The sequence below is a fragment of the Castor canadensis genome, chromosome 18 (genome assembly GCF_047511655.1).
Source record: "Castor canadensis chromosome 18, mCasCan1.hap1v2, whole genome shotgun sequence".
Lineage (NCBI taxonomy): Eukaryota > Metazoa > Chordata > Mammalia > Rodentia > Castoridae > Castor > Castor canadensis.
Window position 1 is genome coordinate 4039021 of NC_133403.1, and position 16863 is coordinate 4055883.

General features: G+C 42.5%; 1 protein-coding gene across 4 annotated transcripts in view; it reads right to left on the reverse strand.

Moving 5' to 3' along the window:
• The window catches only part of Prr14l (proline rich 14 like), a 77029-nt gene that overhangs the window by 26827 nt on the left and 33339 nt on the right, over nucleotides 1–16863 (reverse strand). For all 4 annotated transcript variants that reach the window (XM_074060930.1, XM_074060929.1, XM_074060928.1 and 1 more), the window contains 4 exons: nucleotides 10605–15798; nucleotides 7907–7981; nucleotides 6847–7018; nucleotides 5787–5893 (listed from right to left, as the gene is read on the reverse strand). In XM_074060930.1, coding sequence (XP_073917031.1) covers nucleotides 5787–5893; nucleotides 6847–7018; nucleotides 7907–7981; nucleotides 10605–15739 — 5489 coding nt within the window. In that variant the 5' untranslated portion in view covers nucleotides 15740–15798. The remainder of the gene's footprint in view (nucleotides 1–5786; nucleotides 5894–6846; nucleotides 7019–7906; nucleotides 7982–10604; nucleotides 15799–16863) is intronic.

The window sequence follows — 16863 nt, forward strand, 5'->3', positions numbered from 1 at the left end:
GCGTGAACTATTTGCCTGGGCTGGCTTCGAACCTTGATCCTCTTGATCTCTGCCTTCTCAGTAGCTAGGATTACAGGCGTGAGCCACTGGCCCCCAGCCATAATGGCTATGTTTAAGAAGACAAAATATAAAATTAGTATAACAGGTATTATGAAAAATAGTGTGTAGATTCCTCCAAAAATTAAAACAGAATTACTACTATGTGGACCAGCAATCTCACTACCAAGTGTATAACTGAAGAAAATAAAACAGGTATGTCAGAGAAATCTAGGGCTCGGGGTATGGCTCAGGGGGCAGAGCACTGGCATAGTAAGCGTGAGGTCCGGAGTTCAAATCCCAGTACTAACAAAAAGAAAAACAGAAACGCTGAGCCATCTATGCTACTATGTTTACAGCAGCACTATTCACAATAGCTTGGACATGCAAGCAACCTAATAGTTCACCAGCTGATAAATGAGCCATTAAAAAAAAGAGCAAAATTCTGTTGTTTGTGACAACAAAATGAACCTGAAGAATATCTGTTGGATGAAATCAGCCAGATATACAAAGACAAATACCACATCACCTCACTCGTTTGTGGAAATGAAGAAAATCTCCCATAGAAGCTGAAAGTAAAACAGCAGTTACCCGACTCTGGGGAGAGTGAGGAGAGCGGGGAGTGGGAGATGCTGGTCAGCAAGCACCAAGGTTCAAGAGAAACAGATCCCAGTGTCCTACAATGTGTTAAAGTCAACAAAATGTTCAGGGGACAACACATGGAATGCTTTGCCAAACAAGTGCATGTCTGAGGAGACTGATGTGCTCAATACTCTGATTTGACTATTATACAATGTACAAAACATATCAAATCACCACACTAAGTGTCACACATTAGTACAATTAGTAACATGTCAATTAAAAATGAGACACAAAAAGAAAACAGCATATATGGGGGCTATTAGGACATTCTGACTTCAGATTCCTTGCAGAGTAAGGGTTTTCAGAACTCTGCCTTGTTCACCCCATTATCAAATAATGCCCATTTAAGAAAGACATTACTAAGAAAAGACAGCTTCAAACACTAAAAATATCTCATTCTTTTTTTTGGCTGGCACTGATGTTTCAACTCAGGGCCTTATGATTGCTAGACAAGCACTTTATCACTTGAGCCACTATGCCAGCCCTCTTTTTGTGATGAGTTTTTTTGAGATAGGGTCTTGTGAACCATTTGCCCAGATCTTTCTTCGAAATGCAATCCTCCTCATCTCTGCATCCTGAGTAGCTGGGATTACAAGCGTGAGCCACCAGCTCCTGGCTTATTTATGCTCTCAATTGTATACAATATTCCCTTTTTTGGGGGTACAATTTTGCAGGTGGTAGCGGTACTGGGATTTGATCTCAAGGCTTCAAGATTGCTCGGCAGGCCCTCTACCACTTAAAGACATGCCCACAAACCCTATTCTGCTTTAGTCATTTTTCAGCTCAGGTATTGCTTCATGCATAGGGCCAACCTGGGGTCAAGTTTCTTCACTATGAAGGAACTGTGTAGCTAGATTTACATATGTGTCCTGTTACACCCAACTTATTTGCTGAGATGGGGTCTTCCTATCTTTTCCCCTGGGCTGATCTTTAACTGCAATCCTCCTAATCCCCACCTCCCAAGTAGCTGAAACTACAGGAATGTGCCTCCCATACAGTCCTACAGTGTTCTTTTCAAGCTATTCTCAATTCTCAGTAACCCTAGGCCATCACTTAGATATAGCATATTTAGTATGCATGAAGCCCTGGGTTTGATCCCATGCAACTCCAACAAGAAAATGTTAGGACTGGAGGCAGCTCAAGCGGAAGAACGCCTGCCTAGCAAGCATAAAGCCTTGAGTCCAAACCCTAGGACTGCCTCCCAAAAAACAAGACAAAATTCAAAATGAAAGCTGTGGTCATGCCCAAGTGACAGACTGCTTGCTTAGCTTGAGGGAGGCCCTGGGTTCAGTTCCCGGTACTGCAAAAACAAAAACAAGATGCAGTGTACAAAATACACAGACAAAAATTTAATGGAAGCTGAATGTGGTTGTTTTCTCAGAACAAAGGTACATTAAAAGTAATAAAAGTACTTTATCAAGAAATAGCTGGGTGTGGAAGTGCACACCCATGATCCCAGCACTCAGGAGGCTGAGGCAGGAAGATCCCCAGTTCAGGTCCCACCTGGACTACACAGTGAGACTCATCTCAAAAAAGAGGAGGGGCAGCTGGAAGAGGCCATGGATTCAACCCTCAACACACATGTGCGAGCAGGTAATTTCTTTTAGCTAACACAGAAACTTTACTTAAATTATATTCCAGGATATTTAATTCAATTAATTGACCCTCATTTCATCTGTTTGTTTTTTAGGTCAGGGTCTGGCCATGCAGACCAGGCTGGCTTTGAGCTCACAAGCCACCCACACACACCATGACGAATGGCTGTTCTCATTTCATCTTGTAATTTCTGTTCCTACTATTAACTATAAAAGTCAGATGATAAGCCAATTGGTTTGTCTCAATACACTTACTCCTGTATTAAATATGAAAGCAGTCATGAGATTTATATAAATTAACGTTTTTATTTCTGATTTCTTAGATGAATTTTTTTTTTCTTCAGTACTAGAGACCAGGGCCTTGCCCAGGCTAGATAAGGTCTCTATCACTGAGCTATATTCTGAGCATTTTAATTCACCTTAAAAGTCGAGTAAAAGACTTTCAAACCCTAGTACCAATTCTCCCCCCCAAAAAAACCCCAAATATTACCTTTACCAATTACACTACATCCCAAGGATTTTCCATAAATTTTATGCACTACAGCTGCAATTTCAAGGTTTTTTTTTTTTTTCCCTCAACAAAAACAGTACATTTGAAGTAACACAAGCATTGTATCACAAAATAGCAGGACACGACGGTGCCCACCTATAACCCCAACACTGAGAGTGCGTCAGGAGGAATAAGAGCTTCAAGTTAGCCTGGGTTACAAAGTGAGACCCTGTCTCAAAAAAACAAAATAAAAACAGATAAATAGACAAATAAGAATTTCTCTTTTTCAACTTCCTTTCAGCATTTTCAATTAAATAAGTTGCTTCTAAGTGAAAAACTAATGTTAATTTTTAGGCATCTGACAGTTACTGAACTTCCTAGTGTCCTTCCTAGACATCAGGCAGTAATTATTTGCAATGCCTGGGGAACAGAAACCCTGTGATTCAGTACTTTCCTGTCCTGTTTTCATTATATAAAGTGAGGGTAGGTCACGCTGTGATTCAGGGGCACACAACTTGAAGGAAGTTAAAATCATTTAATTGCTTTATTATATTAAAAATTGTCAAAAAACCCCCAAAAGACAAAAAACAAAACAAAAATCTTGTCAGGCATGGTGATGCATGACTGTAATCCTAGCACTCCGGAGGCTGAGGTAGTAGGACTGAGCGACAGCCTAGCCTACGTGGTGAAACTGTTTAAAAACAAAAGCAAAAATCCCACAAAAGAACCCCTGTAACAGTACTAAAAGCCTGTCCGCTCCTAACTACTTACATAAAAAACTGAATTCTTTTTTTCTTTTTAACCCATTCCTGGTGGGACTGGGATTTTTTTAACTCAGGGCTTCACTCTTGGCTCTACCTCTTGAGCCACACCTCCAATCTGACCATTTTAGAGATGGGGTCTCGAGAACAATGTGTCTGGGCTGGCCTCAAACTATAATCCTTTCGATCTCAGCCTCCTAAGAAGCCAAGATTACAGATGTGAGTCACAGGTGCCTGGCTATGAATCCTGTTTTTCTTGTCATCAATGCTATTCAATGTAGGCTATCTGAAATATTTAAAACTTTTCTCTTGAAAAAAGATATACGCTGTGATGACCAATAAAAGCATGGCAAGGTTTTGGGTATAGCTCAGTATGTACAGGGCAAGGTTTGATCCCTAGCACCCAGAATCATACAGACCTACACACACACACACACACACACACACACACACACACACACACACTAACATACAAATACAATATGTTCACGTGCAGTCCCAGCCTGAAGCAGGAGAACTGGGCCTGAGGTCAGCCTGGAGACTCTGCCTCTCTCACACACAGGGACTGGAGATGGAGGTCAGTCTTAGGACACTTGCCTAACATGTATGAAGACCTGGACATGAGCTACTATAATGAAAAAAAAAAAAAAACAAGAGAAAAGAAAAAAGCAAAAACAGCAGCTAACATGATGGTACACATCTGTGACCCCAGTATTTGGAAGACTGTAATCAAGAGCAGCCTGATTACATAGTGGGACTGTATCAAAAAAAAAAACAAAAAACCAGAAACAGCCAGGCACCAGTGGCCCACACCTATAATCCCAGCTACTCAGAAGGCAGAGATCAGGAGGATCGTAGTTCCAAGCCAGCCCTGGGTAAACAGCTCATGAGACCCTATCTCAAAAATAACCAGCACAAAAAAGGGCTCACAGAGTGGACATGCCTGCCATCCCAAGCTACACAGGAGGGTGAGAACTGGAGGATCGTGGTTTCAGGCCAGCCCTGGCGAAAAAGGTTGAGCAACCTCATCTCAATCAATAAAAGCTGCTTGTGGTGGTGTGCACTTGTCATCCCAGCCATGCTGGGAAGCATAAATAAGAGGAGTGTGGTTCAGGTCATCCTGGGCAAAAAGTAAGATCCTAACTCCAAAACAGCCAGAGTAAAAAGGGCTAGAGGAGTAGCTCAAGTGGTAGAGAGCCTGCCTAGCAAGTGTGAACTCCTGAGTTCAAGCCCCATTACTGCCAAAAAACCAAAAACTCCACAAAATACAAAAAAGAATATATTATAAATATGACAAAAGTATATTGGCAGTTATAATTAATGGGTGAAGCACTATAATAAATACAGTAGAAGGGTGCTGGAGGTGACTCAAGTGGTAGAATGCATGCTTAGCAAGTGCAAAGGCCTGAGTTCAAACTCCCACACTGCAAAATAAATAAGTAAATAAATAAATAAAATGTTCAAAAGCCAGTAACTATATAGCATATCGTATGTTAGGAATGCTTATTCAAATTTTACACATAAAGCTCAGGAAGGTAAATAACTTGCCTGGAGCTATTTAGGGACCGCTGTTAGGTTTCTATCTGCTGGTGAGAATTGGACTGAAATCCATCACAAGAAAATGGATTCTTTCAAAAAAAATTAAACTTGAGTGACACCAGTGGCTCACACCTATAATCCTAGCTATGTGGGAGGCAGACATCAAGAGGATTGTGGTTCAAGGCCAGCTTGAGCAAACAGTTCATGAGACACTAAAGTTTGTGAGACCCTATCTCAAAAATACTTAATACAAAAATGGGCTGGCAGAGTGGCTCAAGTGGTAGCGTGCCTGCCTGCTTAGCAAGTGCGAGGCCCTGAGTTCAAACCCTTTTCTAGTTTAGTGTTCAGAATACTGAAAGCTTGGGTTGGATAACCTGTGATAGACAGAAATCAGGTGTACCATGACTGACTGACACTTCAGACCTAACACGGGTTTTAAACTACTGAGTCTCAACGTCTTCACCTAAAACTGGGAAAGACAACAGTGCTCACCTTCCAGTGCTGATGGGCTGACCAGAGGGTATGGATGTGCAACACGCAGCACAGCAAGCTCGGAAAACGATTAAGAGTGCACTGCAACGTGCAGCACATACACATTCTTTAGAATACATTCCCACGTGTAACAGGCTACTTAGAACATATGACCAATTTAAAGGGTAAATAAATTTTGCCTAACAATTTTCCCAAAAAGTGAACCCACTTTGTACACGTGAAGGAGCTCACCTTTTGGGTCGAGGCAGGCCCATTGGGGTAAGATTAGGATCTGGCTTAGGAATGGTTTTCCGGATGCGAATCTGTGAGACTTTCTTTGGCCTATTCTCTGGCTCAGCCTGTTTGTAGAGTTCAGAAGAAAGACGGGCAAAATGTAAGACATTTTAAACAAAGTCCCCTTTCCCGAACTCAAGACATTGTTTCCTCAGTTTACAGACAATTCTAATGAGCAGCTTATGGCAAAGCCCCCCCTCCTATTCCAGTTGTGTTTTCAGCAACTACCCCCTTCATATTATTAATACAATTGTACATTCAGGTCAGATATTGGGATTATCGATATGAAAGTCTACAAACAGTGAAGACAGCAAATGTTGAAAAACTGAAGAACACCCCCCACTCACTCATCTTCTGTGAATGCATTAAAGCAGTTCTTTGGTTTAAGTCTCTATAAATGTTGTTAAAGGTTGTCACCAAGAAAAAGAGATCACGAACACAATGCAGATCAAGAAATCCAAGCTTGGTGGCACAAGCTCATGGTTACTAGCTACTGGAGGCTCATGGTTACTAGCTACTGGAAAGACTGAGGCAAGAAGATAGATAACTTGAGTTTAGGAGATCCAGGTCAGCGTGGGTAAAATAGCAAGATTCTGTCTCTGAGAAAAAAAAAGAAAAAGAGAGAAAAAGGAAAAGGAAAAAAAAGAAAGAAAATGAGGAAGAGAGAAAAAGAGAAAGCAAAAGAAAGTGAGAGTGAGAAAAAGACAAAGAAAAGAGAGGAAGAGAGAAAGAAAGCAAGAGGAAGAGAAAATAAGAGTAAGAAGAGACAGAAAGAGAGAAAGAATAACGAAAGTGAGAGGGAGAGAGGGGAGGGAGGGAGGGAGGGAAAGGAAGAAACTCAGTGTATCCTTTACTGGCCAAGGCCAAGCAAAAAACCCATTAGCTGAGTACACACCAGTACTCAGAGGAAACTGAAGTAGTCGATACACTCAAGGTCTGTCTGTTCCTACCATGTTATGTGAGTCAAGATGGAGAACCAATGCCACTGTCATCTGACCCACTGGCACTTTATATTTACCTCTTTCTGTTCTGGAGGGCTGCTCTGTGGTCGGGGGCAAGCAGCTGTCACGCCATTCAGCTCATCAAACGCAGGAACTTGGAATTCAGAGGCTGAAAGCAGGAGCTTGCTGACAGGTGGTTCTGTTACCAAGCAAGACTTCGGTACCAAGGCAGTGAATGCAGGCTCTAGTCTAGCACCACACAGAGAAAGAGAGAGAGAGCAAGTGAGATCCACCATTGTGAGTGTTTGCTTTCTACCTCTCTCACCTGTACCTTTTGAACATACAGACTAGAGCTAAAGACATTTCTTCTTCTCGTGAAGACATCTCCAGCAAACCTGTTTTCTAGTCCCTTCTGGTCAAAGTGTGGGTCAATATATGTCAAAAATTACAAGAATGTGGTCTATCCATTTGTGACATAAAGCCGTTTTATAAAGAAATGTGTAAAAAAAGAACAGACTTTGGGGAGAAGACATTAGTGGACTGAGCAAATGAACAGTGCTCAGATGAGATCAATCCCATTTGGGGACTAAAGATGCCTAAGTGACAAGACGTGAAATAGCTTAAGGGGTACTCTGGTAGAATAACCTGGCTAACTATTCATTTCTAAATAAACGGTAATGATTATTATACATCCCTAGTCACTACTGATAATGGAGCACACTTGACTCTCACAGATGTCTATCTCTAAGAGAAGTGGATTGGGGGGCAGGTGGTACCAGAGGGAGGGGGGAAAAGATGGGGAAATGGTGTGGGAGGGTGAATACAGTGCAAATACTGCATATGTAAGTGAAAAATGATACTTGTTGAAACTGCTCCAGGAATGTGAAGATAAAGGAGAATGGAGGGGATGAATTCAAGTTTGATATATTTGATACACTATAAGAACTTTTGTAAATGCCACAATGTACCCTACTCAACACAACAACTAAAAAGAGAGAGAGAGAAAGAAGTAGATCAGGTTTACAGGGACAAGAGGCCACAGCTGTGCCATACATGACCCCTGGCATCTATGAACATGTGTGCATGCTCTTCCTCACATACCTCTGTACCTCAAATCCTCGTGAGCCAGAAACCTACCTTATCTGACTGTTGCCAATGCTATTTGTTGTAGCTTCCACACCTGGAAGAGGCACATATGGTAACACGGTGTGGCTAAAATGAAGCAAAAGAACAAAAGTGACAGGTTAGGACAGTGTGACATCAGGAGTTCCTGACGTTACCAGGATGTCAGCATGTAGAAGTACCAGGAAAGATGAACAGCTCCAGCCATGAGACGGATACTATGTGCCCATCACTGGAATAGAAGTGGGCTGATGTATTGTGGTTAACTTAAAATCACCTGCAAGAGTACATGCAAAAGATTTCTTTAAAAATTTAAACAAAAAAATAAATAACTTGCACTACTTAGGTATGCATTAATTGTTAAAATAAAATTTGCCATTTTGTACAACCTTACAAAAATATATGGAAACATGAATGTGCTTAAAGTGCACATAACACATGGTTATGTAGAAGAAAACTTTTAACAGTATTGCTTTATTAGGATTTTATGTACTAATCACAGATACATTCATATGCAGTGTTAGACAACTTTTTGTGTCTCCCAAAGTAAAACTAGCCCCAGATTCTACTGACTTTAGAACATGACACTTTCATTAACAAGGCATCTGTGTGATGACCATACAACTTATCTCCTCAGAAATAAGAGGAATTTATTTAACAGCCAGAAAAAACAGTTCATTCAGGTTTCTAGGATAATGGTTAGTGCAAAGTCAGGGTTCCCCTGAGGAATACTGATAAAAGGAAGGAGAGGTGGAGTGGATCACTGGAATAAGAGCTGACCAAATCAGCAAACAGAAGTCCTTGGTTCTAGTTCTAGTGATTTTTTTTTTCTTTTGGGTGGTACTGGAACTTGAACTCGGGGCCTCACATTTATGAGGCAGATGCTCTACCACTTCAGCCACTCCTCCAGCCCCAGTTCTAGTTCAGTGGAAACCCTAAGCAGCTGGAATGGGGCTTAGAAAAAAGCACTCCTGTGCTGGAAGTGATGGCACATACCTTAGTTCTGACTACGTGGGAGGCTGAGGTGGGAGGATTACTTGAACCAGAGTATGAGACCAGCCTGGGGAACAGAGGGAGACAAAGAAACAATGAGAGAAAAAGAAAGGAAAGAAAGAAGGTAAGAAGGACGCCTTCATGTGGCTCTGTCTCAGTATCCATAAAAAGGGCAAAAAAAAAGAGATGCCTATCCAACCCGTACTATAGAGTGCTGGAGAATAAGGTTCAAGGGAGAAAATCTGACAGGTATGGCATACACCTGTAATTCCAGCATTCTGGAGGCCAAAGCCAGGAGGATTATGCGTTTAAAGTCAGCCTGGGCTGCACAGCAAGACCCCGCCTCAGAAAAACAAAAACAAACCACCACAAGGCACTGGTGGCTAATGCCTGTAATCCTAGCTACTTGGGAAGCTGAGATTAGTAGGATCATAGTTTGAGGCTAGCCTGGGCAAATAGTTGAAGACCCCATCTCCAAAAATAACTAGAGCAAAATGGACTGGAAGTCCATTTTGGTTCAAGGGGTAGAGCATCTGCTTTGCAAACACCCATTTTTGCAAGTGCAAAGCCCAAATTTCAAACCCTAGTCCCACAAAAACCAACCAACCAACCAACCAACCAAAAAAAACCAAACAAACAGCAACAAGACAAATCCTCTCCAAAAAAACCAAACCAAAACCAAAACGTGATAAAACAATAACAACAAAAACATCAACAGACAGAGAGAGAGATCTTTAAAAGAGAGAAAGAGAGAGAGAGAGAGAGAGACAGAATGAGAACAGTCTTTGGAAACAAAACTAAACATTATTTTGCGGTAAACACTTTTAAGTGCCTTTAGAAAGACAGTAAACTATCTGAGCCCAGGCACACAATGTTAAGGCAGTTTTAGAACCAATGAGAAGAAAATGTCCCTATAAACCCCACTCCCTCACCTTCCTCTTGAATTTAAATAAAATAAAATAGAAAGGTACAAAATATTGTACAGAAGGAAGTGGAAAAGTCAGGTAGGAAAGAGTTCTGGGAAAAAAAAAGAAGGGCCAAAGGGTTACACCTTCACAGGGTGAAATGAAATGAGCAACTCCCTGGACACCACACTCAGGAACGAACCCGTTAGGCCCCAGGTTCAGAACCCAGTGTGCACGCACGCACGCACACGAAAGGTGTGTACACACACACACACACACACACACACACACACACACAAACTAATGGAGAGGCTCACATGGCAGAGTGCCTGCTTAGCAGTGTGAGGCCCTGAGTTCAAACACCAATACCACCAAACAGAACGAGGAGAAGAGAGGGGAGGGCTGGGAAGGGGAAAGAGGAGAGGAAAGAAAAGAAGTAAAGAAAAGAAAGAGGACATTCAGGCTGGCATGGTTCAAGTGGTAAAGCTGTTGTCTAGCAAGTGTAAGGCTCTGAGCTCACAATCCAGTACTGCAAAAAAAGTTAAACAAACAAAAAAAGGAGAGATTCAAGCAACTTGATGGTGTGAAGAATAAAAAAGGAAAAAGAATAGTACAAAACAATCTGTGGGCAAATTAGGAGCCTCCATTCTCAAGAATTACTGTCGCACTTTCTTAGCAGAGATCTCACAAGGTAAAAAAGCAAGTGCAAACACAAGGGGGCCTCCAAATGTCCTTGCGTGTTCAGCAGTGTCCCTCTCCTCTCCCCAGTGACAGGAAGCAAACACAGGACATATGCAAAGAGCAGGAGAGTTTACCTGTTTGTGGTGCCCAGACTTGGCTGCTGCTTGCTCTGAGCGTAATGAAGAGCAGAGATCTCGAAGGAGCAGCAGGACGAGGAAGGCCCGTGCTGGCTCCAAATGGACAACACTCTGCCCACTGAGTAGGGCAGAGAACAGAAGACCTTGCTGGCTATGGAAGCTGGAGACCTTAACCCTTTGAGGCCCTGTGTAAACTGGGTCATGAAGAGCCTCTGCACAGTAGGCATGTGATTGGAGAAGCTCCGTTGTTTTGTCCAGATTCGGTAACATCCAGGGGAACAAAGTGCTAGAAGTGTGTGAAGGCCAAGGGCAGAGCAGTCTGCTCTGGTGTGGACTATGGCAGTGCCTCCACAGTCTTGGAGAGGAGCTGGAGTCTGTAGAGAAGCCTGAGTGTGTGCCTGACTGTGGAGGCCAGTGTCTTCCCTGAATGTGGCCATCCCCGGGCAACCGTGGGACAAAAAGAAAGAAAAGGTCCACTTGGGAGGTTGAGACGGGCTCTGGGGGGCCTCCCCTAAGGCAAGCCTCACTGGAGCGCAGTGCTCAGGAAAAGTCTTTGAGGGCTCAGTCATACAATTAGAGGCAGACTTCACGTTAAAAGAAACTGGGAAGATTTCGGAACCAAACAGCAGTGACGGCATCTTGTTGCTTAAATCTGTGAAGCTCATTTTGCTGGCTTCAAGAGAATAAAGTGCCCAGGGTTTACCGTTAGGCTTCTTATCCCATCTACTAGCTGCCAAATACGGATTCAGCTGCATTGCATTATACGAAAATCCATCTAGGAGCCTTTTATATCTGGGCCGCTTGTAGCTTTTAGCCACGGGAAGCAGTACCGAGGAACACCGCCGGTATCTGAGTTTCTGGGTCTTTGCGGATGGGGCTAGTTTGGAGGCAAGTATGGACAGCTTGTGTAGTAAGGCTGATTCTTTGGTAGGCTTCCTAAAACTCAGGCTCCTCAAGGGATGGCACAGAGCAGCCCTCTGCTTTGGTACGTGGCTAAGCAAGGTCCTCACAGGTACTGTTTCGGGTTCTAATCGTGTGGGCGCAGGCACGACACAGGAGCTAAGAAGTCTGTGTGCTCTGGTGGGGATGGGATCAAAGGAACTCTTTCCGAAAGCAGAATTCCTGATTTTACTTCTTTTTCTCCCCACACTGACTGGCTCCTGACAGGAAACTCTCTTGCACGTTCGATGGGGCTGCTTCTTTAAGGGAAGCATTCCTTTCTGACAGGAAGTATTCACAAAGGCACCACATTTTTGATCACAACCAGTGGAGTGGGGGTCTTGCTGTTTCCAGGGGGCACTGGGAAGACAAGGACCTGTACACAACCCAATGTCCTTCTTCAATGGATGACGTAAGCTTTCCTCCTCTGGGTCTTCTAACTTCTGAAACTGTCCAGCTGTGTTGCCCTTGACTGGCTTTGCTAGAGTGACTCCTTTCTTCATGGTGGATCCATCTTTGTCAGGGTTGGGCTGGTTCTTATTTTGCACCACATCTGACAACGTATTGGATGTACTCTGTTCCAGTATGACTTCTGCTCCTTTTTGATGTATATGTTTCTCTTCCTTTGGCAATATATCCTCTAAAACCCTCTGGCTTTGTTGTTTTTCAGTATTATCACACGTCCTCTGGCATTTCAGGTTGGTCTGAGAAACTTTGTGCAAGCTATTGCCATCATGACCTTCTCTGGTATTGCTCTCCTCAGATTCCTCCCCAGCAGTTAAGCAACCCAATGGTTCTTGGCGGTAAAGTTCTTCAGTTTCTCCTCCATTCATTTTAGTTGTGGGTTCCACTGTCAAAGGCAAGTGTCTACCAGTGGGATTCTCGAGAGGGTGACAGGCTCTGCAAGCATGCTTCTCCACACCGATGTGTGTGGCATCTCCTTTATCCCTTGGGACTGCTTCCGTCATCTCAGGCAGGACTGTGCAATCCTTTATGTTTCCACAAAGCACTTCACCAGCTTTAGGTTTAAAGACATTTTCCAGGTCAGTTTCTTCACTATCACTATCAGTTGAATTTTTTTGAGAAGACAGACACAAAAGCATTATCTCAATGGACTTCAGGTGCTGTGAGAGACTAGCGTTCTCATCTTGGCACCTAGAAGACATCAAGTCTTTTGAGGCTATCCCAAGGTTTTCTTCCTTGTCAAACTCAGAATCTCCTTCTAGTCTTGATCCTTCAGTCATTCCTTGGGTTTCTCTCAGAACTCCTCCTCTACCTTGACGTTCACGGTGAATGCAGTTTAAAGACATGCTCACTGCTCTATCCAGTATTGCTGTATTTGGTTCATGATCTGCAACAGACTCCATCTCTTCCACCTGGCCTATGGAAGGGTCTGGATGCTCTTCCACTGCACAGTCTTTTAAAGGTCTACATGCTTTCTGCCCTGCAGAAGCTGCAGTGTTTGGGCAATCTGAGTCCTTGCCAGTTGTTCCTGTAGGTACAGTATTCAGTTCTCCTCTCTGAGATGAGGTATTCCGTGGGGTTCTGTGGAATGCCAGTCTACCTTGCCTTGCAGCACTACCAAGTGTCCTAGATGTTTTCACGTCCAGCACACTTTTTGCAGGCTTTTCACTACAATCTGGATGGACCATGTCTTCCATACCCTCTATAGACTCTTCAGAACCAGAAACATTTTCAAAGGTTCCCTTGAAGTCTTTGTTTGGACTACCGGAAGGCAGTGGGTTATCATTACCTGAACTGACCAGCAGTTCCTTTTCAATATGGCCTACCTCTCTGTTAAGCTCTCTGATGGCCTCGCTCTGGTCACTATCCAGGACCTCCTCAGCTGGTTTACCTTCACTTCTGCATTCATCTGGGCTGTTCTGGTTGCTCTGGCAGTGAAGGACTTCATCTGCATTCTTACCAAGAGTTTCAACTCCTTGGTTCATGTTTTTAAAACTGGAGAACGTAAGAGTAGGAGACTGGTCCAAAAACCTTTCAGGACTTGGAATGTTTACAGTCTGGTTTAGTTCTTTCACACAATCAGAGATACTGTATTTACAAGACACATTTTCTTTGGGCAATTCTGGTTCCTTTCCATCTATCCCTTCCCCACAGGGTTGGATGTGACTGGTGGTGTGAGTGGTTGTGTTGGAAGCTCCACTATCTGACACACGTGCTGTTTCATTTCTGATCTTAGGTCCTAGAAGCTGGTCTTGAGTTTCTCTTCCAGCAAGTTCACTCTTCTCTTTACGGGTGCTACTTTCTGCAGAGTCCTCTACTCCCTGGGAGTGGTGATCGCTATGCTGAAGTGCATTTTCACATTTTATTACTACAGAGTTAACTTTCAGGACGATTTTGCTAGGCGTTAAAGCAGCACATGCAGAACACATATTCTCTTGTAGTGCATTTTTCCTTACACAGTGACAGCTGGAGATACCCTGAGATTGAGCGTTTTTACATTCTGTGACAGAAACCTCCTGAGGAAAGCCAGCTGCTTCTTTTCTGCTTGAAAGGAACCCAGAATGTTGATCTTCTGTTTCTGGATCAGCCATTTCTTTTTTTCCTTCTAGGTTTCCTGGTTTGGTATTTAAGGTGGGGCTGTCTGAAGAGGCACCACAGGTTTTGCCACCTTGTGGAGAGATGTCTTTTGTTTTTGTCTTAATAAGAATGGTTTGAGAACCAGCAATGACATCTGCTCCATTCTCTAAAGGCGGGTGGTGGCTGTGTTGGGCATCTTTGCTTGATGCTAAAGGCATCCCTCCGTTTGTATTTAGTAGGGAGTTAGCTGACAATGTCATGTGATCTTGAGAATTAAGGGACACTTGTTGATTTAAAACACATTCGTATCCTACTTTGTTTATAACCAGTTCTTCTGCACAAGAAAGCTCACTCATCTCCTGGGCAACACTCTGTTCATCTAAATTTGAAGTACTTTCATGTGAAGTCTGTATAGCTTTTTCTGACCCAGGTCTGAAATCCAATTCTGGAGATAGTGGTAATTGAGCAATATCTTTCTTGGGTTTTAATACTTCATTAAGTATAGAACTTATCTGATTTTCTGGCATTAAACTCACAAGGGATTTTCTTTTAGACAGACAATCTTTACGTGTTGCTTCGTTTAACTGGGTCTCATCCTCCAGGTTTCCCTGGGCACTGACTAAGGAAAAATTTTCACTTAATATTTTGTGCTCCATAGTGGTTGTGTGTTTTGGCTCTTCAGTCTGCTCTGAAGAGGAAAAATCACTTTCCTCAGAACGTCTACCTACATGGCACACATTAGTGACAGTTCCTCTATGGACCTCAGGGTTTACTAAGTTACCTCGAATGTCTAAAGTGATTTTCAAATCATTTTTTTTAAACATTTCTGTGGCTTTAGTAAAAGAATTGGGCATTAAAGAACTAGAGCTTTCTGTATGGCTACTGCCTTGGATACAATAGTTACTCTGGATGTTTTCTTTTGGGGAATCAGCAATCTCTTTTTCACCAGAACAATGACCACTGACATCCTTTTCTGGTTGTCTGGCATTAGTACAGAAGAGTTCCTCTCTGTCACCTCTGGGATTCAAAGGCTGTTTTTTACTTTCTTCTCCACAAGCCAAGTTCTTGTGTTGAACATCCTCATCAAAATGGGAATTGTCCGTCTTTTCAGCAGATCCCTTTAGCAAACCATCAGTTTCAAATCCACATTTTCCTAAGGATGATGTTTGGGATTCTGGAACAGACAAATGTGGTGTGAAATATGAAATTCCAGGATTTTCTTCCAAGGGTTTTATAGCATCTACATTTCCAGTAGGTGTGGGTCTGTCGGGCGCAGAACTGTGTTTCTCACTGTGGTGGCTGAGGATCGCTTGGTGATTGTCATCTGCTTCACACACAAGGGTTAATTTACACAACTCTTTCTTCCCATTGTCAATTTTGGAAATGGCACTGTTTCCTGGTAATAATGACAGCCAAGAGGGACAAGTTTTTAATTCTGCACATTCTTTTTCTTCAGAAGTCGCTTCTGTTAATCCAGGGTCCACAGAGCTTAAAGGCTCTGAGGTAACTGAAGTTTCGGCTTCTGAAACCTCACCACTGGTCATGATTTTGTGTACTCCTGGGGGTTTGTTGCACCTGGCTGAGAAACCGTTGCTCACAGTGCCAGTCTTGTGTCCTTCGTTATTATCCATCTTGGTTCCATTCACCTTCATGCCCTGTGCATCTTCAGTGGATTCTGGCAGAGTTTCTGTTGTAATCTGTACATTTCCTTCTACACAAGAGAAACAAATCCAAATCAGTATGCAATCATAAAAAAATTCCGCTCTACCTTCGTCAATTTCATCATGCAACCAATGACAACAACAACAAAACCAACTCAAAAAGAGAATCACAAAGTTAGTGTGCCATCCTGTTGATTTTGATCTTCTCTGCAAAACTGTTAAGTAGCCAAAACTTTACCTGACAGAAGTGGGCATTTTGAAAAACTCCCTTTCTTTAAATGTTACTTGTCATTAATAGATGAACATGGAGTCACACACCTAATTTAGAGTCTTAAGAAGTTTCCAATTCAAAACGCTAACAGAGTAGATTACAATATTAGAAGACCATTTAAGACTTGAACTTAGATATATCATAAATAAAATTATTCTTTGAAATCTGGGTGCTGGTGGCTCATGCTTGTTGTAATCCTACCTACTTGGGAGGCTGAGATCAGGAGTACTGCGGTTCAAGACAAGCCCGGGCAAGTAACTTCGTGAGATCCCATCTCCAAAAATAAACAGAGCAAAATGGACTGGAGGTGTGGCTCAAGAGGCAGAGCACCTGCTTTGCAAGTGCGAAGTCCTGAGTTCAAAACCCAGTCCCACCAAAAAAAATTATTCTTTGAAAAAGAAGTTACACACAGAACTATATATAAGAGAGATTAATCTGTAAGCTGAATAGTCTTGAACCCAATTATGTGCAATAATTACCTTTCTACAAGATTTAGCTGATAATTACTGAAGCTGAGTGACAGGCATGTGGAAATTTAGTACATGCTTTATTTTTGAGTAAGTTTGAAAACTGCCATCATAAAGCATTAGTAGCAAACAAAAAAATCTTTATTAGCAGAATGTAAATGCAATTCATTAAGGAGTTTTACTACAGTTTCTCTGAAACCGTAGATTTAGGATGCAGTATAAAGCAGCTCCCCAAATGTGTTAATCTACACACACAAGTATTTTCATCTCCTTTCCCTATTAGAAAATAAGTCCAAAGCTATACACATACATATGTGTGTGTGTGTGTTGGGTGTGCATATAACAGGATACTGCACTAAACAGACTTAACGCAAAGC